The 24,497-nt window shown below is 36.8% G+C and overlaps 1 protein-coding gene across 1 annotated transcript in view; it reads left to right on the top strand.

The window, feature by feature from the left end:
* Window positions 1-24,497, top strand: part of LOC122796740 (beta-1,4-galactosyltransferase 6) — a 339,205-nt gene that overhangs the window by 262,617 nt on the left and 52,091 nt on the right. The window contains exon 4 of the mRNA XM_044065449.1: window positions 1,167-1,268. Within this exon, the coding sequence (XP_043921384.1) occupies window positions 1,167-1,268 (102 nt within the window). The remainder of the gene's footprint in view (window positions 1-1,166; window positions 1,269-24,497) is intronic.

Here is a 24,497-nt window from a genome sequence, read left to right as displayed (position 1 = left end):
TGTTTATTTTCATGTGAGGACTTTGGATTTGGCTGTTTCTAAGCAAACCATCTCCTCCTGAATTTCTAAGGTAATTTCTCTCTCTTATTTCTTTCATGGCAAATGTCTCTCCTTGTTTGTAAAGACACATACTACTAGGGCAGATGCTTCCTCTGATGCCCTTTTCAAGGGTCTAGATACCAATTCTGTCCTTGAGGCTGCTAATTGGTCCTCTATTCATAAACATTACAAGTTAGATGTTAATTTTATTATTATTGGATGGCGCATTGATGCAGCGGTTGCATTGTCACATCACAACAAGAGGTTCTCCAGTTCGATTCTCGGCTGGGGTGCCTTCTGTGCAGACTCTGCATGTTCTCCCTGCATTTGTGTGGGTTTCCTCCGGATGCTCCGGTTTTCTCCCATGTTACAAAGACATGCATTTGGAGCATTTCTCCCTGGGCCTCCACTGAAAATTGGCTTTGTTCCAAGTTGAACTTTTCTGGTAAACAAATGTTAAAATAAATAAAAAAAATTCCAGGGCAGGTTTTGCCAGGCCTATTCTTCATTCCTTTGTGGAGGGTGCCTCTGTGCCTTCCTCCTCCCAGGCTTCCTCTTGAGCTCTTTTACTCTCCCTTAGGTGAAGAATACTGCAACAGCTATATGGAAGGACATAATACAGTTGTGTAAAATCTTACCATAACAGTAGATCTCCCTCCCTCCCTCCTCCCCCCTCTGTCCTGTCCCCCCCTAGTTTCTGTTTCCCTCCTGGGTGAGGGGCTGTTCTTTCCTTTTACCTTCTTGCTTTTCCTTCTGAATGCGCATGTTCTTCCTTCCCTGAGCGTATTCAGTTCCTCCTGAGGCTTTTAAAGTTCTGAGTGTTTGCATCCGTTATCACCTTTGTTCTGTGTCTTGCAAGTGGAGTATACTTGTGACATATATGACTCATATAAGAGCTGAAAGCTTTGGCATGCTGGCCGGATGTTGGGCTATCCTTGGCAGGAGATCCCTTAGGTAAGGAATACTGCAACAGGGAAGAGAAAGACATTTATTGTTATGGTGAGATTGTACACACAACTGTACTTTCCCACTATTTGATAGCACATACAAATTCATGATCTTTAAAATCACACATCTTGTTCTGCTTATGGTTAAAATACCGCATTTGTTTTTGTTTTGTTTTACAGAGTTCACTTTGCTGGCTACACTGTAACAAGACCAGAGGGCGACTTGGGAAAGTACATGTCAATTCCTCATCATCACCGAGGCGAGGTTCAGTTCTTGGGAAGGCAAGTAGTAATTGCAGACTCTCAGTTGTTAGGCATTTGATAGTGCTGCTCATTTAGGCAGCATGCAGTAAATGTGTAATAACAGTAATGGCTTCACATATCTCTCTGAGTTGAAGCTCCTGATTTTCAACCTTTTATTGCTGCTGTCTGTTTTTGTGCAGGTGCGCATATTGAACTGTCTTAATGGTATGCAAGGGGTATGTTTGTACATGTATGTGAATGTCTGAATGATGTGCTGAAATACTGATTGGCTAAAGCTACAGTTGAGAAAGTGTTGCCCGTGGAAGTTGTAACAGCTCCATCTGAATTAAATCAATGTCTTTGTTTACCTGACTGGAGGCTTCAAAGATAGTTTGTCAGTGGTATTTGGTGTGCGTTCATTTTCTGTTGAGGCAGTATTAGTAAAATGTATTTCTTTCAAGTGGAACACAGTATTTGTCACTGTCAGATGCAGTGGGGTTCCACCAACTCCTAATTCTCTAAACATGTCACCATATCACCATATCCAAAAGACAGCAAACATGTCACCATATCAGAAGTCCTTATAGGGGGTAAAACTCTATTTGGTTGTTAACTATGCATCTACATTTACCCTTAAGTCAGCCATGCTCCTAAAATCATATCAGACAGTTTTGTTGGAATCAAGGCATTTTCAGAAATCAGTACATCAAACAGCACTTTAGAAAAGGGCATCCATGTACCTTTTTATGTCTATTGTAACTTAGCTTGATAAATAATTTTTATTTTGTTGGTTATTCATCATTTTTCTGAAAGCAAATCAGTGCTTTAAAGTATTGATATATATATATATATATATATATATATATATATATATATATAAATTTACCTTGTCCATGCTTGCAGTATGTTTTAATTTTGTAGTTCTTTGGAGTAATTTTCTACTCTTTCAAAAACACAGCACTGCTTCTTTGGGTTCCTTTTTGTCATTGAGCTTCAGGCCATGGCTTTGACACCAGGTGTCTGTCTCAATGAGGCCCTTTTGTAGTTTGCCCACATCGTTAGGAGTTTCAATTATGGCTCCTAGTTTGCAGTCGTCTGCAAACTTTGTTAGCCAAAGACCTTCCGTGTTGGCCTGCACCTTCTATATATATATATATATATATATATATATATATATATATATATATATATATGGCATAAAAGCCTTCCTAACCCCTCCAGCTAAGATGGATATAGCTCTCTCTCATCTACTCTCAACACTTTTATACGCCTCCCCCCTTCTCTCCAATCTAAACAAATCTGTACTAAATAGACTGTCAACCTGTTACAATCATATTGCCAGGTTTGCCACTGGAATGCCATTTAAAACACACCACTGCATCAATCTAAACCAGCTTGGGTGGCTAGAACTTCCCAGTCTCATACAATATAACCTGCTTATCATGGCTAACAAAATCCTCTATAACCCAGATAACACACCAGTCCTTCAAAATATTATCACCCCCCACAATCCTCTATAACCCAGATAACACACCAGTCCTTCAAAATATTATCACCCCCCACAACAATCCAAGACTGCTTCGATCCTCGAACAAACTTCTAATTCAGACAATCAAAATCAGCAACACTGCTGGAGATGCCCTCTTTGCTAACACTGCAGGCAGAGCCTGGAACTTACTTCCAGGTGATATTACTTTGCTCTCCTCCCTAGGACAATTTAAAACTAAACTCAAACAACATATGGCATTTAACTGGCTTGCCACTGCAACAACCCCTGGTAACTTCAGCATGAATGTGAATAACCCAGCTATTTATTGTTAATTTTTCTCCTGACTATAACCAGGGGTATCTCATGTCTGTCTATGTATTCATTGGTAATACTACTTATGTACTCTTGTTTTACTTGTATTATTGTATCTGATAACTTGGAGCTTATCTCCCCGGGCCTCCACTGAAAATGGACATGGCTCCAGTTGGACTATCCCGGTCAACAGATGTAAAATAAATAAAATAAATAAATAATTAAATATATATATATATATATATATATATATATATATATATATATATATATATATATATATATATATTGCTGTTCTGTAAAGAAAGGCAAGTCAAAGGACTTAGAACTGAAATGTGCTATCAGGACAGGTTTTATATTGTCTTTAGAGACCAACAGAACTGATTGTTTAGCATTTTCCGTTAAGCTGTAAGTTGTAAGGTGCTTTATTGCATCACCTATTGAAAAGACAGATACCCTGATGGTACGTCTTTTATTTATTTAGTCAGAGAAGCAATCCAGACTGTAATCATTTGTCTACTGCTATGGTCTGGTCATTTCAAGTTCCTTAACAACAAGTCAGACTTTGTTCCTTGCAACATTACTTTAAACACTAACCTATAGTCTAAGCCATTCAGCACAATTCAATAGCAGCTGCACAATAATCAAAATTCAGTGTTGTGCAAAGGGGTGTGGCCAAGATGGCTAACTGAGAGCAGCAACTAGTGAAAGCTCTGTGACTGAAAACTTGTCTCTGACAGAAAATATAATCCAAAAATAAAAATTTGGAGATACTTGTTAGCTAATTGTATTCACTAATAGACAGAGAAAATATGTACAGCTTCAAGTTCTTCAAAAGCTGTAATTTTCCTGTCAGAATTTCAACTGATTGGTAAAAACAAAAGATACTTCAACATGAGCTGCTCAAGAAATGGTACTCATAATTCTTGTGTTAAAAAAGACAGTTTGACATTAATGTCTAGTATACAGGATGTATTATTTAAAATCGATAAGCTGGATGCCAAAATAGAAAGCTTCAAAGAAGAGACCAGAAAGAAGATGGAGCATTTAGAAATTTTTTTGTAACAGCAAAGTGCAAAAGTCAGCAAGCAATATGGAAGAAGCTTTAAATTATCATGAATGGAGAATAACAGAAGGTGGGTCTCAGACTGACTTTCTTTTAAAACTGACTCATAAAGTTGATTTAGAAAATAGGCTACAATTAAATAACATTATATAGTATACCTGAAAAGTATAAGGGCGACAGTATAATAAACTTCTTAACCTAGCTTCTTAAATCATTAACTCTACCTGAAATTTTGAAAGGGCACGTAGATCCCTGACAACACCTTTGAAAAAAGAAAACTCGCCACCACATTTAGTTATACTTAAGTTTATGTCTAGCTTAGAAAAAGATCAATATTAAAAACAGCATGGTCTAACCCATCTATTAAAATAATTGAGCATGTTTTCAGATTTGACAGGGATTATTCCAGTAAAGTAATGAGTAAAACAAAGTCATGCTTACCACTGATTAAGGAACTTGAAATGGGCAAACTTAAAGTAACTTTATTGTTTCCTGCAACAGTCAAATTATTTATTTCTGAAAGAACTACAATATTTGACACACTAAAGAATGCATCTACTTTTGTCAACAAAAGTAAAATCCTTAATAATAGTGAACAAATGGATTGGAGCAGTATATCCCTCAAGAAACAGTGAGCTGAATTCTGGAAAGTTGCTTCTCAAATTAAAAAGCTTAAAAACAAGTGATTTTTATTCTCCAAGTGCAGGACTTTTATTTTCTGTATAAAAGGTTTGTATTGGACATTAAGCTTCAAAAGATATGTAAGTATATTTTAAGCTAAACACTTTTCTTGATAAGGAATATATATTATTTTATTGCTTTACTATATTTACAGTGAAATACTTAATGTAATTCATTTAATTAAACTTATAAATGTATTTATAAATGTTCCATACTTCCTGTAAGAGAATGTCATCAAATTATAAGCAGTAGAATTGGAAACTTTAAGACTATATAAGTTACGAATTTTATTTTATTTGCTTAACTTTGCTTAGTATGTGCATTGCTGTGCTAATTAGAAGTGTTAATGTGCGGATGATTTTGTGTTCTTTGTTCCTGTGTAACACATTCCCTTCACAGGTTGGTTTATAAAGTAACACTTAAAAAAAGCTTGAGAACAAAAGAATGTTCCAGTTGTGTGAGAATGCAGGATTCTTGTTTGCCTTGCTCCCTGGTTCTGAAGAATATTTAGGTCAAAGTTCAACACTGATGTGCTGAAAACAGAAAGGAACGTTTATTTTCTTTCCTTTTTTTCTAACTATATATGTGAGAAATCTACTCAAAATAATATTTTTTCTTTTTTTAAAATAATTGGTAAAACAAAAGCTATAGTAATATTTTATACTAAGCTGTTGCTGACATATAAATTTGCTTGCATTTTGCTGAATGTTAATAGCTCATGTTGTGTTATAACTCTCACTATACATATTAATGGAAAGAAGTAAAGTTAGATGTTTGTTACTGATTAGAATGGGTTAAACAAGTTAAGAATGCAAAACTTAAGAGGGAATTAGCAGCTGCTGTGTGCTGTGAGTTCTCATTTCCATACGCTGTAATCAAATTCTAATGCCAAGATGTGAAGCTCAGATCAGAGCAGCTGTTCAAAATGACTAAAACACATGCATTCAAAGTAAATAAGAATGATTTTATATATAGTCAAGAGTGCTTTTAATATTTGAATTAATAAGAGTAAACCTCTAATAAATAATATGCATAACAAATGAAATATTTACTATGTAAAATTAATAAAAGAGCAGTACAAGTAAGTTAAGAAATATGTACACATAATGCAGTTTCTGTTAGAGTGTTGATGATTAAATAGCTGTTTGAGGGGAGATTTTAGAAATAAAAGATATAGAATAAAGTCGAATATTAGTGGGCAAATAAGACAAAGTATATATTTAAATAAACTGCTTATAAGAAAGATATGTATTACATGTACGTGCATATGGCGGAAATGTGAATGTACAGGATTTTATGTAATTTACACAGAAAATCATTTAAAACTTGAAAATATCCTAAAAGCTGAAATTTGAGTCTTGGTCAGGTGAACGTTGAAGATTTTTGCATATTGTATGTTATTAGATTTACTAATACAACCTGAAGTAACTCCTTTCGTAAGTCAAAGCTGAAATTTGAGTGTTATAGTGCTGAATCAGTACATCTAATTAGATAGAGAGTAAAGTACATTTTTCAGTGCATTTGAACCCGGGAAGGGAGAATGGGGTTTGAATTAAGCACATTATAGCTTTCGAATACAATACAGACTGCAAATTATTTTTGACTCTATAGAAATAGCAATGTATTCTTTTTGACCTCATTAAAGTATATATTTTATGAATTAGTTTAATAAGCTATAGGATTTTAACATATTTTAATATTTATCATATTAAGATTGTTACATGGTTTTGCAATAGACACTTGTACTTTTAACATTAATTCAGAGCTTTTGTTAGATCTAAAAATGTGTATCTTTTAGGTGCATATATGTATGTATGTGTGTGTGTGTGTGTGTGTGTGTATATATATATATATATATATATATATATTTTCATTTTGTGTAATAGTTTAGTATGATAGCATTACCTGTCACCTGTAAGTTTACAAATATTTTTAGCTCTTAAAGTCCCACTTTGTTCTACTTATTTGGAGATTTAGTTATAGTTATGTTGAATGAGTGAATAATTTAGGCATATTTAATAGTTTTACAGTACACTATTTGTTGGTTTATTTAATATCTGTGATTAATAATCCTCTTCTGTTTGTAGTAATGGGGGAATAGTTTTAAATGTCAAAATATATAACTAAATTCATAGTCTCATTATTTGTAACTTTATTATATTTATTTGTAAGTCACTGTAGCTTTTGGCTAGTTTTTTTTTTTTTTTTAATTAATTTTTAAGTATTGGTAGATAGGGAAATAGTGTAGTAGTTTGCCTGTTTGATGGGCAGACTAGGAACTTTGGAATCCATGGTAGGTTGTTTTTTATTAGTAATATGTACAGTTACAGTTGTAGACTTGTTTTTGTTTTAGTTATGAGTTTTAGTAGTTTAGTTTATAGAAAGGAAGAGTTCAAAAAACTGGACTGTTACGATAGTGATGGAGGAAGGCATTAGAGTCTTACATACATTTAAATTAATATGGTTGATAAGTGCATCTTATCTTTTAAAAGAAATCTTTTTAAATATATAGCATGGTTAGTTTTAATCTATCTAATGGCAACAAAAATAAATCATTAATGAGATATCTAAAACTGAATAGACTAGACATTATATTTTGCAAGAAACTCGCTTTATAAATAAAGATGTAGAATATTTAAATAATTTAGGTTATGAAATGTTATCATCTGTGTCTTTTAACAAAAGGAGGTGAGGAGCTGCTATATTTTGGAGAAAATCTACTGTAATGCTTAAGGTTAATGAATCCATTGATGATCCCAAAAGAATGTATCCATTTGTAATTAAATATATTGGCAAACTCTGTACACTAGCTAATTTTTACTGGATCTGTGGAGTAGATGAAAGAGTGGCTAAAGATCACTTAAACTTACTACAAAGTCATTGGAAGATTAGTTTAATTTTAGAAGGGGATTTTAACTGAATATCTAGTATAGAAGATGCAGGTGAACAGAAGAAGGGTAAAATTCTGGCATCAGCTAAAGCACTATACAGATGGATTACGAATACTAATTTAGTTGAGTTAATAGTAAAAGCAGAAAGTAAGTTATTGTTATTTACTCATTGTTCTTATGCACATGGGACACATACTAGAAATGTTAGGATTTATGTCTCTACAGATTTACTTATTAAAGTGAATTATTTAAAAAAAACTATTCCTTCTTATTCCTGTTTTTATTTTTCAAATTATAATGTATGAAGTATTAGTATATTAATGGATATAAGGAAATTTCAGATTATTTATAGAATCCCAGTATATATGCAGATATTAAAATAATTTAGGAATTATCTTAAGGAATAAATCGAGAATTTTTTATCTTTAAATGATAATAGGTTATTAAAGTCATACTATTTGACTTTTTAAAAATGCATATTGAAGATAGAATGGGAAGATGGAGTAGTAATAAAATGAATGAGTGGGATAAAGAGTTAGAAATACAAGATGAAATACCCAAAGTAAGGTTTAAACAACAAACAAAGTAGATAATACTGAAGTCATTAAATGTAATGGCAAAATATTAAACAGTTTTAATGCATAAAGTGGAGATGGCTGTAGTAAAAACAAAATTGAACAGTTAGACAGTGACTTAAAATGTAACTAGATTAGCTAATAGAAGTAAGATGTTAAACAAAAAGGCACAAATCAATAATATATGGAATCCTTACACTAGAAAGCTTACTTCAGGCATACAGGGAATGCTTAATATTTATAAAAAATTCCATGAGAATCTTAGTAAAGATAAAAATAATCTTGATTACAAAACTGACAAGTATTTAAAGAAAAAAAAGTCTAAAGAAGCGTCCAGAGTAGACGTGAAAGCTTTAACAACCCATGGAATAAAGTTCTTTTGCTGTTCAAGTATAAACATTTTTTTATTGATTTTTGGTTGATGGTTGGCTTTGACAGTCATGGAGTACCTGCACCTTGATATTGACATTTTTTCGTTTGGGGACATAGCAGGTACCTTATCCTGAGAGATCTCTCTTTATTTATAAAAAATAATCTTGATTACAAAACTGACAAGTATTTAAAGAAAAATGTTACTAATAAAATTAATAACCAATAAATATCTCAGTTGAATAGGCCTATTACCCTAACAGAAGTTAAAGATGATTAAAAAAGGGAAAAATGGTAAAGCTGGAAGTTAGATAGTTTAAGTATGGAATTATATACTCTGCTTCCATTAAATATTTTAGAATTACTGAGTGACGTTTTCAGGATAATTCAGAGTGACAAAATAATTCCTTCCTCATGGAAATGTTATGTAGTCTGACCTGTACTTAAACAAGGAAAGGAAATCCAGTTAGTTTTCTCATGTAGACCTATTTCATTATAAAATGTAGACTATAAAATATTTACTTCCATCTCAATCACAAGATTTACAGGTATAGTAAATAAATTAATTAAAAAAGATCAAACAGGATTTCTAAGTCAATAGACTAACATATGATAATATAAAAAGGGTGGCAAATATCTTAGATTTCCAAAGAAATGAACAAGAAATTGGCCCTAATTAGCGTAGACATCAAGAGAGCTTTTTTGGAACTACGTGTTTAAAATTTTAGAAACATTTGCATTTCCAGAACAGTTTACTGGAATATTAAAAAAAACTGTATAGAGACTCCAAAGCGTATGTTAAAATTGGCTGTTATATTTCTCAAGGATTCACTGTAAACAAAGGCACAAAGCAAGGGTATTTTTTGTTCCCTGTACTATTTGCATTAGTTATTGAACTCTTAGCTAAAAGTAAAAGAAACATGGAAAATTGATGGATTCTGTGTTAAAAAGGATAGTCAATCTAAAATACAGCTTTTTGCAGCTGATATTTAACCAACTGTAGGATATTTAAATTATTCGGTTGAAGAACGAAGAAAATGAAAAACTTCAATAAGTGTCGCTTCTGAAATTTAATAATAATAATAAAAATGAAACTTTAGTGTTGTCATTTACTAGATAGTAAGCTTAAAGATAAATATAAATGCAATTGGGAAGGAAAATAACTAAAATATTTAGAAATAAAAATCTATCAAGATGTGACTAATATTGTTAATAATTTTGAAAAAAAATAATTGAAGTTACTTCTTATTAAAAAATGGAATGAATTTTTTTTTCAAAGATAGGTTAATACTTATTAAAATAATTGTATTACCCAAGAGTATATGCATATTGCATTCAGTAGCTTTAATAACTGACAAGAATACTTTTAAAGAAAATGGAAAAATGTTAACTCTATTCTTATGGTACCCTAAAAAGCCAAGAACTGTTTATAGAAAGCATATAAAATTGTGGCTATGGTGGTATTAACTTATCAGATGTAGAATCTTACTTTGTTGCTGCACATTTTAATTCTGTTATACTCTGGATAGACTCAACTTACACTAATCATTGGAAAACCATTCAGAGACAGATTTTATTAAATTCTTATGTTTATCAAATATGGTACATTAAAAAATGGACAGTACTCACAGGTGGGGGGTTTAGGTTAGATGGCCCCCTGAGTTAGTCTGGAGCCTCTCTTCTTCCCGATTCTGAAATGTGTAACAGTCCTTTCAAGTGGTCAATAAAATTTACCTTAGAAGGAAATGAATTTAAGTCTTTAGACTCTACAGATATGAAATCAATTTTTTAAAACAATTGAGAAATATGTATTTAAAACTCCATTAATATCAAAATGGAAAATTTTCTGCTTTCCCATTGAACACCCCTCTAGATTTAAGGAAACTCAGCGCATTGTTAAAATGAATTCACTAAAAAGGAATGGATTAATGTTATGGTCTGGTTGCTTTGTAAAAGGGACAGCTAAGTCACCAGAAAATGTAATGAAAAATTATTAGTTGGATGAATCTGTTAATTAGTTCATATTATTTGCCAATAAGAAATTAAATGAATTTGTAGATAATATGAGTGGAGAGGAGCAGAACACTATTCCCCCATTATTTGAATATGTGAATGCCATTATCGGGGTAAATTGAAATACAAAGGATACTTATCTAAGTTATATACGTTTAATTATAAATAATAATAATGTTGATGCAAAATTGTGGAACTTTTTAGATAGTAGTGGATTGAGTGACTCAATAGATGGCAAGAATAAAACTTTGTTACTTAAATCAGTTAGTCAAACTTCTTCAAGTTTATACTAGAAAGTTTTTTTATGTGCAAATATATACATATAATGTTTGTTACTCCCTATAAAAATCTTTACGTTTAGTAAAATGACTTCTTCAGTCTGTTGGAGGTGTAGTAAAGATGTAAAAGCTGATTGAACACAAAGAGTAATGAATTGTGAAAAATTAAATATATATTGGGAAGAGGTAAGTATTGGCCAGATTCAGTAAAGCCTACATGGTTTGTTTACACTGTGTGTGCATCATGGCTCAATGTACACACAGTAGCAAACTGCTTTAGATTCAGCAGATCCGAACAAACAAGGTAAACACTGTGGCATGCTAATTACAACATAAGTAGCTGAACTGTATGTAATCAAGCAATGCAAGATGGAGCTATTCAACAAGCTTCTAAGCAACAGTGTAGACTCTGCTGGTTTTCCCTGTGAATTCCAAAACCTATTGGAATACAGCCATGGAAAAGAGTCTACACAGAAACAATGTTAGGGGCTGCTCTTGCTTTAATTCATGTGTATGTGCAACAGGCTGAAGTCTGTGTTGCTGCTGCTAATAGACCACAGCTAAGAAGGAGAGGAGTTTTCAGACCATGGTTAACTTATCCAGTCTACATGACATAGAAATTGTAGAATGCTACAGGGTGGATAGTGACACACTACAGGAACTCTGCAGCTTCTGTTATGCTCAACTTGGAGCCAGAGCAACCCGAAGAGAACCAATCACAATTGAGATAAAGGTATGTGTAGCACTAAGAATTTTAGCTACAGGTACCTTTCCAATACTAATAGGAAACATGCTAGAGGTGTGTCAGACATCAGCATTCAGGATCCTCCATCAATTCCTGAATGCTATGTTTCAATATGCCAGTGACCAAATATATTTCCCCTTACTCCTGAGGATAGGACCAGAAATATGCTGGAGTTCTAATCTATAGTACACTACCCTTAAGTACTGGGTGCCATAGATTGCACACATGTAGAAATTAAGGCACTGCCTTGGGAACAGGGAGGGCTATATATAAATAGAAGGGGTTCCACTCTATTAACTGCTTAGTCATGCATAATGCCAATGGAATCATCTTGAACGTATGTGCTGGCAACCCAGGCAGTTACCATGACTCGCATATCTGACACACATCCCAACTGTATCAGATGTTCACTAGGGGGATGTCACACAGGGTCATTTACTGGGGGATGCAGCCTACCTACCCATGAAATGGCTGTGTACTGATAACATCAGAGAGTGTCAGCCCTGAACTAAAACTATTGCAACTGCTAGATTTGCAAGGTAAGTGAACCTGGGGTGTGTTGTGAATAATGTGAATGACTCGCATATCCTTGCATGTTGTTACTTGGTAATGTAAACAATTAAAAGGTGGGTCATTTGCACAAAAATAGCCTTAACATGAGAAAGCAGAGGCTTATGTGACTTATGTTTGTCAGTTATTAAGTAGTAGGCCTCAGGCATCAAAGATTCACAGTCATATCTCTCAGAAGTACTGCTGGTCACTCCATGCCCTCAGTTTAGCACCATACATTTGTACTGGAAAATTATTAAAGAGAGAAGTTAGAAAGTAATGAGACACATTACAGTTTTAGACATAGCTCTCCATGTTCCATCCCGGAAATGAGGAACACTAGCCCTCATAATGTGGAATAAATGGGCAAAATGTGGAACACATGCTAATGGCTTACTAACAGTTTCAACTAAGAAGGTCATAGGATGGTTAAAATATGCTGGTTTTACTTGTAAAGAAGTTCTTTTAATGAATTAATATGATTCATTTCTATTTACCATGGAGTTCAGGTAAAAAATTCCTAACACTGAATGTGCGACAGACCCCTTCAGTGAGGAACTTCGAGGAACATAAACTCTTTAAGACCCCAAATGAGGTATGTTCCTCATAATGAGGTACAGTTGAGAGGTATGGTTTCAGACTTCATAACCCTCACAAGATCATTAACAATACTGATGCAAAACTGTGTGATGCTAACAACTGTCTAACTTCCTAAGACCAATATAAGTCAAAGGTACAATTAACAATTCAACATTACAAATGCAGACATACTAACCACCAAGTCATCTGTGCACCCTAAGCATTGAATGCAAACCTTATGTACCTCTGAATCCAAAAGACAGCAAACAGGGATATGGCACAGTTATCACTTGCACAGGGTGTTTTGTCAGGGGGCAGAAAGCCTAGGCTGACACAAAAGGTCAGTGAGTGTGTTTCAGTAAGAAAGTAAAGCCAGCTGACATTTGGATAAAGTAACAAATGGCCAATGAGACAAAATGAGTTTTAAGCTTCACAGCTGAGTCATGTAACTGTTGTGTGTGTGTGTGTCTGTGTGGGTCCTCCAGGTGAAATTGGTGTGTGAGTGTCTGCACAAACACAGCCAAGCTGTCTGCTAGCTCTGTGTCTTGGTATATTGGACAGGTGTGAGCCATGCATGGTAGAGGTGACAGTTTATTGTTGTCGTACCAACCACAAGAGCTGACTCTGCCAAGAGTTGCACTGGTACATCCACGCCCATGATCAGATGCAGTGCTGCTACTTGAGCATGACTAATGTCTGCTGGACGAGCTCCCCCTCACAACGGCACTCAGGACCACAACCCCATGGCCTGCCATGTCTGGGTGTGGAACACTCAACTACTGATTGAGCAGTTGAAGTACTGTCATAGTGTGAGCGTGATTGGGCATGGCCACATTGACTAGCAACAGATGATGTGACTAACCTACTGTCATGAGGATGCCATCCCCATCACAGTCACCACCCCTTCCAATATGTCATTCATGCAATCCATTGAATCAGCAACATGGTGGAAGCAGTCGTGCATGTCGGCCTGTGCTACATCTGCAACCCTAAGCACTCCTCTGGAGGACCTATGGGAACATGCTTATGCATCCATGGTGGCCCTAACATGTTTTGATTGGCACAGGAAGAGACACCGTTATCAGGTGGAGGATGGACAGCAGGCCTCCTCCGAGCACCCCTAACATCCCTCCTGCATGGCATCTTGCCCACACTTTGGCTACAGCCAGAGTCAACAGGCACTGAGGCTGTAGTAAACCCAGTTCCCGGATTGATTGTCTCACCCTCCAGCTGTCCAGTATCTGAGGGCTCACTGGAATGGGTAAGGCCTACTTGTTGTGTCTGATGGAATTACAGGGGATGACTGTATATCAACCTCAGTGTCAGATTCAACCTCTGCATCCCCCAACTGTGTCCCTGTGTGGCCATCATCATCAGAGTCTACTGATACATTGACATCAGGTTGTAGAAGTCCCACACTTCCACTGTCAGAAACACCTGTGATAATAAGCAACAAACACAGGAAAAATGAATACCTACACTACTATAGCCCAGTATATGCCAACAAAGTAACTTTGGTGCCACTATTACAAACACTACAGCAGTACACAGTCTTTGCGCCAACATCACACACTAAATATTTCTATGAAATGCTCATCAGAATTGACATAAAAATGTTTGGCTTACCATGTGCAGATGATAGTCTATTCCGTATGCTGGATGGCCCTGGAAGAAGTTAAGCAAAAGGTAAGGACAGCATAATCACAATTAACAGTGACACAGGTGGTAAAACTTTTTTACCCTTTATATGTATGTCCATTAACTATACTTTCAACAAGAACTTTGATGACAAGTCCAACCTAAGCCCCATGTGAAATCAATCAGAATTTGTGGTTAACTATAGCAGTCTGTAATCCCCCAACAAATTTCTTGTTAAACAGACCTAACATATTCATGTGAATACTTCGCATACATGAGCATTTAACAATGGAGTTACATAACCCTACCTGGAAGCTCCTCCTGGGACATACTTGCTGTCCCTGAAACAGTAGCACCAATGTCAAAGACATGCTGTTCTGCACTTTACTTTGAGCTGTCTGGATCCCTGACAGTGGACAGGAACTCTTCATTTGGTGTTATTGGTGGCTGTGTAGCAGCCCCCCTTGGTACCCATCTGATCACGGGCTACTGAAGCTGCTCTCCTCCATGCAGATGAGATCATGTCAGTGATCCTATGGTGCACCTGATCATATGTCCTGCTGTGACCATTTACTGCATTCAGATCTGCAACTGTATGCTGCCAAATCTGCATTCTGCCTGACATATCTCCATGTCTCCTCTCAAGCAGAAAGGCAAGTTGTCGCCTAAGAGATTCCACAATGACCTGATTCTCAGGGTCACTGAAGGGTGGTTTTGGGGGATTGAGATACCGGAGTGCCATAGTCCTAGGTGTCCTAAAACATAACAGAAGAATAATACACATAAGTGTCACATAACTTAAAAGTACCTGTTCCCAGATAAAATAGGATGCGTGGCATTTCAGTATTACCCACTGGAGAAACATAAAACAGTCTAGATATTTGAAATATGAACAACAAGATTTGGTTGGTTGTAACATATTGCATTCACACACAAAGCAAGCCTGGATGCAAAACAAGGGAGAGTAACAGTAGCAACTTATCCTTGTTTGTGCTAAAACAGAAATGCAGCTTTGCACCCCACCCCCAAAAGAACAACCCATCAGTGAATTGCTAAAAGTGCTATCAAATGAATTGTCTCTGAAACATCTGTACAGATTTAATACGGACATTCATTTTTAAGCCATTGCCAGTCATGTATATCTGTGAAATGCTCCTACAAACATGCCAGCACCATCAGTACATTTCTAAGTAATGCATACAAACAACAGTCGCATTTGCTAATTAATATATTTATATAAACATGAAACAGATTTTTCTTAAATGACATTTCATCAGCTGCAGTATATTGATGAAAAATGCAAGCATATGTTCTCAAGTTCAGTAGTCTTCTGTGCAGATATATCCCAAAGTAATAGCCTCTTCTTTGTTCTCCACATAAACAAGTCTCCTCACATTCAGGGTCTCTAGCTACATGGTTACCTTTTTATGGTGTAGATTCAAGGCTGTTAGAATGTGAAAGATGCAGATGAGGTGTGAACTCATTAGATTTGCTGAATCCCAAACTTTTGGCTCTGTGTAGCCGATGTCACATAATGCAGGCTTCCTCATTGTTTGTAGTTGATGTAATCATAATGCAGGTGCTCCGTCAGTGTTTCTTGCTAATGGATTGCAACTGTGAATGATTACTGGCGGGGAGAAGGAAAATAAAACTGCAGTGCAGATTGTCCTACCTCCAGTGGGTGTATTAGGTTAGAATTACAAAGTGTATATAAGTAATTTTATCAAGGTTGGTAATGTAAGTAGCACACAGTTCAGATGTTCTGTTCATTAACATCAGCCTCCCTTTCATTTGTTGACAACTGTATATTATTGCCATCTAATATCCTCACACATATTATGGACAAGGATATAAAATGCCTTACAGACTTCATGTCTCAGATTACTGGTCAGGTAAAGGATGAGCAGCAAACACAGAGAGATAAGACAGAGCTGCATTTTTGCAAGCAGTACTCATAAATGTTTTTGTGAACACTCAGTGCACTACATCCAGATTTAATACATGTACAAGTAACTGTTATGTGGTTTCTTAGTACTGTGGATGATGTTGCAGTTGGTTATATGCAGAATGATTTCATTTCCCTGCTGCAAAGCTGTTTTCTTGGCAAAGAGGGACCCTTACTCTGTTGTGAAGGTTCATTGGAGTGAGAGTTCAAATCCAGACCTATGTAGAAATATTTCATGTGTGCTAGCAAACATTTTGCAGTATTTATATCATAGATTGGTTTTCATAATTTCAGTTACTTTTCCCTTTTATTTTAATTTTTGTTTTGGCCATTGCTTGCACAGTGCATGACTTTGCGCAAACAATGAAACAGAGAAAAATGAATGCCAGGCGTGGCTCTGCATATCTCAATTGTGTGACGCTTAGCAGTGCACAAACTATACTAGTGCCCACACAGGAAGCATGCACAACACCTGCAGGCAGACAGGGCATCTTTAAAAGTGCAAAGGGCAAAAATAATACATTTTTGCAATGGTTAGCAAGGTTCCATAACAGCTGCAGTCATGGACCAGCTGCAGACAAGGTGCAGACCGCCAACAATTGAATATGGATGCATTCAATTAACTCTGTTGGGCACCATGCAAACATGCTAAGTGGCATTGTGTGGTGGTTAACACAGAGAACTTAAGAATGAGTAGGCAATTAAGGAACTGTCATGTAACTATTCCTGTGGCAGCAGGTGTAAGCATAGGCCTGGAGTACAGATGGTCCTGGGTTCTAGTACAGAGTGTGTAACCTGTTTTTACTTTTGTGACAATGCAGTTTATAGCAGTGAACTGTAAAATAGGCAAGTGTTAGTTCGACATTCTTGTGACAACAGGTGTAAGTATATGACTGCCATACACATGGTTCTGGGTTCTAATACAGGACGTTCCAGACATTTTTACTGTTGTTCCATTTCCCATTATATTCACTCTCACTTTGACTACTTTAACACTTTAGCTAGTGGAGCTGATATGAATTATATGTATGAGGGATAAGATTCCCTTAGTGTGTTTTCAGATGATTGAGGGTATACTGTCTACTATATTTCTGTAATTTTTATTCTGCTATCTGGACTTGTATGGATTTCACAATCAAATACACATACACAACTGGATCTATATACAAGAACCATGTCAGATCACACATACACGTGTAACACCTCAAACTGTCAGCTGTATGTATGAATGATCCCTGACTAAGTCTGAGCAGCAATTCTGTTGGAAACATGGAAAATAAATGCTGTAGAAAAAAAATGTTTTGCCCCTTATGCCTAGGTTTGAATGTTGCACGTTAAAAATCAATTTTATCACTGTATAAAGCCAAAAATAAATGTTAAGTCATGACATTTATGGCCCCGGGCATGTCTGGAAACTTAACTTACCTAACAGCCGCCTTCCACTTTTCAATGCACATTTCCAAGCTATATCACCAAACACACTTCAGACTGAGGTCATGTGTCAGATTATCTTTTCTGTTTCAAACATTTATGTCATACCTGCTTAGCACTGCTACACTCTGCTTAACATTGTGCAACCATGGTTGGCATCATTGATTGGGTTTGCCCACTACCAGTAAACGTGATAACTTGAATTGGTGGGAAAGCATCATTTTTCATTGGCCAAGGTAAGGTGTTAGGCGTTGCTGGAGTTAGTGGAGAAACTACCCAGATTAGGGCACAGAGATCGAGTGTCCAGGATATTTAGTGGACTCCTGGTAAAGTGTCACAGCCAAAGGCTTCTGCAGGTGGGCTATTCTGACTCCCAGTACAAATCTGAGGTGTGGAGTAGTTTGGTTCAGGCTGTATCCAGTGCTACTGGCATCCCATGCACTGGAGAACAGTGTAGGCATCATTGTAGTGACCTACACAGGGCAAAAGGGATACCCTCAACTGTTGGTTGACTGAATTTGAGACTATAGACATCCCACAGCTGTGCAAGTATGACCGTAAGAGAGTATTTGTAATACTTAGAAAGCTAAATATAGGCAAGACTGGTGTGCATAATGCTTTTCTGTTCTTTACTCAGCTAATGCTGGCATACAGTTCAATCTACATGCTCATGCTGCTTGAAAGGAGACAGTGAGGGAAGCAAGTGGTATGTATGCAGCACAAGAGAAGTATTATTGTAGTTTTAAAAGTTAAACATAGATTTTTAGCAAATTGAGCGTGCATATCCTAACTGTAAAAGCAAGTATGCATGCATTAGTTTGTAGCACAAACCAACTTTAGGAGTCAAATAAAAGACTGTAGTCAGAGGTTCTGGGTTTAAATACTATGAGTCACAACTATACAGTACTGTATTTCTTTAGTAATATTAATGTTAACTTAAACTCTGTATGAGTGTCATAAATGCCCTGCTGTTAACTGTGATCTGTATAATTGGAACACACATATGTGCAATATATGCACATTTCAAGGATTACTTTCAGCAGTCTGTAGGTATAGTGTGTATTTCTGTGGGTGTATACATTAATGTGATAATTCAGGTAAAATAGCTTTATAATTTTGTTAATGCATTGTATGTCGCATATGATATCTTTAATTTTTCTCTCACCCCAAGCTTTATCTGTCTTTTTTTATTTTCTATTATGTATCCTCAAAATGTCAATGTCATCCTTGTGTGCCAACTCACTAAATGCTACACAGCACATCAAAGTAGGCCAGCTCAAATGGATTAGCCTGCTCCCTTTCTACTGGCTCCAGCACCGATGCCCAGCATGTCAGGAACCCAACTTGGCAGCACTGCCTGTGCTGCCCCTGCACTACCTGCACCCTCAGATAGTACTGGCCCAGAAATTGGTGCAGTGGTACCCCCTGGCAGCAGTGTCAAAGCTGGGGATTTCATCACCTGCCAGGATTTGCCAGGGTTGGTGTGTAGGGTTATGCACTGTACCATTAGTGTATGCCTACACTGGATGGAGAGGCTGCTCTCCCTCATGGCATGTAGGAGGAGAAGTCTTCAAGCACTCCAGTTGCCAGGGGAGTAAGGGGACAGTGGTAACAGTCCAGTGGCTGAGTACTCGATTCACTGTCTCTATATTTAATGGGCATGAACATTTGTTGTCCCCTCCCTCACCCCAGTCATGGTGTGCCTCAACCTTTTTTGACCCTCACCGTCCCTTTGTCTTGTTTGTTTGCATTTGCTTCCTCACCTACCCAACTTACCTGGCCCAGAAATGCCTCTGTCCCTTACCCAGCATTCCTCTCTTACAGAATTAAAAAAAAGCACCTGTCCCACCAAAAAAAAAAAACTTCCCATACTTAGCTCATTGCATATATGTGTCATCTTGACACACTTGATTCAGTCCAATTAGCCAGACAACATGATTATGTTGTATTCACCCCTCTCTGTGGAGACGACAGTCCAAATTCAGCTAATATTCTGCACATATTATCAGTTTTTACTCTTGAAGGACTGTATAGCTATGATTCTTTCCTTCCTACCTCTCTGCAGCACATTTCTGTATTGCTTTCTCTTTCTTCTTCCCACCTCTTGCTTTCCATTTCACCACTTTCATACCTACCCCATTTTAACACCTATAATCTGGTCAAAAAATAGAATCATACACAACACACATAAGTACCAGAATAAGCAGTGGATCCATTCACTTTTTGACCTTTGTGTTTACATGGAGTTTGGCATTGCAAATCAATGCCAAGTGATGGTGAGCTGCTGTACAGTGTTGCTGTTACCTCTGCACAGTACGCTTAACCCCATTGTACTATGCCAACACACAGCAACACATGTACTGTAAAGAATTCATATCATTGCATTGTCACTGTTTTAAGCATTAAATACATTGGGATTTGAATCCAGAATCATCATGTTTTAAAAATAAATGTATTAATGCATTTACAACTTCTACCACAGTCAGCTAAGCCTTGGGTGTGTTTCATAGACTCAATACTAACTGTCAGACTCTTTGCAATACAGCTCGCAGTTGCGCAGTGCTCAACTACGAGCAATCAGGGAAAGTAATGGAGATGTGCATCTCGAATGTGCAAACCCAAAACTCACTGCTGCACTATGCAAAGTCACTATATTACCATGTATTATTCCATTTACTCTGTATGCTGTGAAACTGTATGTGGTATTTAAAACACAGCCATGCGTTGCCCCCCCCCCCACTGCACTGCAACCCAGATGTCTCAGTACTTTTCCACATATATTTTTAGTAGTTCAACAGTTTATTAATCCACAAAGTTTGCAGTATAAAAAACAGTACATTAACGCTGTCCCTGTTATAACATCAATGTTTTTGTCTATTCACAAGACTTCCTCAGATGTAATTCATACCTCTCCTTCTTAGCAGTTTAAATACTTCAATAAACTTTCCTTTCATTACCAATTATACCAAAATTAATCAATTACCCTCAATAAAATTCATATAAAACTTTTTACATATTTTTTTTACAAATAAAACAATATAATATACTAAATATATTAACACTAAAATACTATTCTAATAAATACTAAATACAGTCTATAATCTAACAACTTCTAATTTTCATAAAAACTTTTTAAAAACATACATAATTATTTCACTCTACTTGTATTAATAGTAAATCCAATAACCCCCCTCCAGTGGACAAAATAAAAACTGCAATCAAATATTACATTCAGGTACTTGAATTAATACCAGAGTATCACAAAATACATTAACAAGAATGATACTTATCAAAACTTGTAAAAACATGCAATAATTTTTATAACTTTGCTGCTCTGAGTTTTAGGACAGGTTTTAACGAAATTGTATCATTTAACCCTGGCAGAATATTTGCTTCCAATGCCAACTGCCAGAAAAGTTCCCTATACTCTAAACGTGCTTCCCAAGGACCTCTTCTAATGTCCTCAGGTACCACTTCCAAAACAAAGAATGTAAATTTAGCTCCCTCACATTGTTGTTTGTGTCTAAATAATGCATTTGACTTACATTTATTTTTTTTATTTCATAATTCTGTTCATACATTCTATTCTTCAACTTTCTTTCTGATTTTCCTATATAGAATGCTTTGCATTTCCCACACATTGCTAGGTATACTATTCCACTAGTCTCACAATTCGCAAAATGTTTGCTGTTAATCAGTCTGTCCCTACATCTCAAATATACTACATCTCTTTTATGTAATATCAAGACTCTTAATGTGTTAATTGTATAAGATTGCATTGATGATTCAGTGTATTCCTAACATTGTATAACAGTATGCAATGCTGAATTTTTTCCTTTCTGTGTATGTTATACGTATGTTAAACTAATGAAAACATTTCTGTACAAAATTAGTGTTATGTTATATACACAAGAAATTGAAGAAGAGGTAGTAATTTTCTTTCCCTACAGGAAATTTGATGATTTTGCACTGTAATTACTTTGTCTGGTTTAGAAGACTGAAGGTCAGTAAGATGGTGAAGAATGCTACAGACTATAACCTGTGTATATGCTGATGGCACCACATTTGTATACCCTGAAGGAGAGGAAGGGTTAGGTAGACATATGGACTCAGCAGGTTTTCGGGGGCACTCATGGCAGAGGAAGAAATGAGAAGATGGTATGTTGTGTGTGTTTAGGGGGATTGACCAGAAAAGGGCTGCAGTTGTCAGATGGAAGGATGTAGATTTGGTGTCTGCCATATCCTTAAACTAGTATTCATCAAGTACTGGTTCAGTGACATTGTTAAAAATTAGCAGTTATAATTCTCACAGGTGGGAGGATAGTTTATTAGCTTTGAGCTAAAGCATCTTCAAAACCTGATATACATAACAATGGGTATGTACCATGGGGGGGCATTGGTTAAAATAAAGGTAGATTTTAGCTAGCAATTCAGGATATTTTATGGAGAGGCTGGAGATACTGCTGTTTGAATGCATTATCTAAGTAGGTTCTGGAGTGTTGGAATCAGAGCAGCATGAACAGCTCGAAGGAGCTTATGGGTATAGTAGATGAGAGACTAGCTGCAACCCTCAGGAAGACTAGATAAAATATTGCTTTATATTGCTAATCCTTGGTTTTACTTTTTAAACATGACTTTTTATCCATGAGTATTCTAGGGGATTCCGATCTCTTAACTAAACACAGTCTGGTGAAAGAAGTAATGCTGGTTGTGCAATATTGTAATGAAAATTTGCAAGTGTGTTGGAATGCTGAAACATCTGGGAAAATACGTATACTTCAGTATTTTGTGTGTGGGAGTGTGTGTGCATGGTATTACAAGGGGTGAGATTAGGGATTAGGATTTGTGTAAAATGTGTGTTTTTCATTTAGTGTTAGGGTTATGGATAGGATTACTAGTAGCATTATGTTTAGGGCTTGAGCTAGAGTTAAGGCCAGGGTTGGGATTAGCACAGGAAGTGGTGTAGAGGAGTGAAGCTTTGAGGGGCCTTCTATAGTGAATTGGCACTTCTTGTACTCCATTTTAGATGCCTTTCAGTAGCTAGTTGATCTCTTGATTTTGAACTCCCATGCCTGTGTTCATACACCCTCCTGCCTTAGCCGGTGCTGATTGTCACTATGAGAGGGCTGATCAGCAAAATGCTCTTTAATTTATGGCTTCTTGATATGTGAATGGGCTGCCAGCAGTGTGACACCACTGATCCTTGAAATGGGCTACCACCAGTGTGACACCACTCATCCATGAAATGGGCTGCCATATCAGTGGTGCTCAGCTGTGCAAGGTGATGTTCTTCATGTTTCACTGTTGCAGTCATTACATTTGGGTTATCTTCCTGCAGGTAGCCCTCAACCAGCCTGAATATCTAAGTCTTGGATTCCTATGTCGGATGCGGTCTCTTCTTCCATGACGTCAGGGGTATAAAACATGCAGCCAAAGCCATTACATCAGTCTTTCTTGCCGCGTGGTGCCGAAGCAGAAGCAGTTTGCAAGTGCCAGTCGAACGACTCCTGAAATTTTTGTTATCGAGTTTCAGAACCGAAGTCTTCAAAAAAAAAGCTAAGTACCCTGTTGGGGGATCCTTTTTCTTGCTCTTAACAGATGTCAGTAAAAGTTAACAATTGTCTTACCTGAGGAAAGCAAATACCTCATAAAGATTTTCATTCGTACTGCATTCCTTGCTTAGGGCCCAGACCATGATGTCCATCGCTGTCGGATTTGTGCCTTATTCAACCCCCGAACTATTTGTCGTTGGTCTATTTTTGCAGCAAATTATTTTGGTACTCGGTTTAACTATCCAGAAATGGCTTTGGTAAGCCATCTGACTACTGATATTCTGAAAAAACATAAGGCTAAAGACAGAGACAGACCGTATAGGTCCAAAACTGCCGATGATGCTTCCGTTAAGCTAGTCGCCATTTCGCCAGTACTCAGGCGCTTTCGCAGCCCCTGATACCCACTACTTCAGATTCACAGGCCTCTACTGAGACCTATTCGGAGTCCGGTATGCTGCGAGATGCTTCTTCGACTATGGAACCTGTGGATGTCTCTACCTTGGATGGGTCCGGAGCCACTCTGCAGGCACTGGCTTCTGAGGATGTATTCAGGCTTACAGATTTGCATTTTAAACTGACGCCATCTTCTTCATCAAGAACTAAAACTCAACCCACGCCTAGAAAACCGACGTCCAAACCACATGGTCAGGCCCATATGCCTAAAAAACAAATGCTTAGAATGGCTGAAGACCTTATTACTTTAATTAGGGGAAACCAGCCTTCCCCCTCTAAGAGACCTAGAACTGATTTTCCTTCTGATTCTTCTGATCAGGATTCTGAAATTTCTGTTTCTTCTGATTACCAGGATTTACCCTTATCTATCTATGAGGATTCTGATGCAGAGGATTCCATTCCCTCTGCTTCCCCTCCAGAAGATTTTTCTTATGGTGAAAGCTTGCACACTCTTAGGGAGCATTTCCGCTGGGAAAGCCAGGATTACTCTGACTCCAAAAAGAGGCTTAGGGGAATTCTTACTCCTCCCTCAACACAGGCCTTTAGCTATCCCTCCTGTTCTGGACGTTATAGATGATGCCTTCTTGGAATCTAGCCTGGCCCCAGACACTTTACCTCCAGCTCCCAGAAAACCTGACCGGTATTAGAGTACCTGACTCTCACAAGTTCCTCTTTGAGAATCCTACTGCGGATCCAGAGACC

This window comes from Protopterus annectens, chromosome 3.part0, assembly GCF_019279795.1.
Source record: "Protopterus annectens isolate FY-2018-M chromosome 3.part0, PAN1.0, whole genome shotgun sequence".
Lineage (NCBI taxonomy): Eukaryota > Metazoa > Chordata > Ceratodontiformes > Protopteridae > Protopterus > Protopterus annectens.
This window is presented reverse-complemented; position numbering and strand designations above follow the sequence as displayed.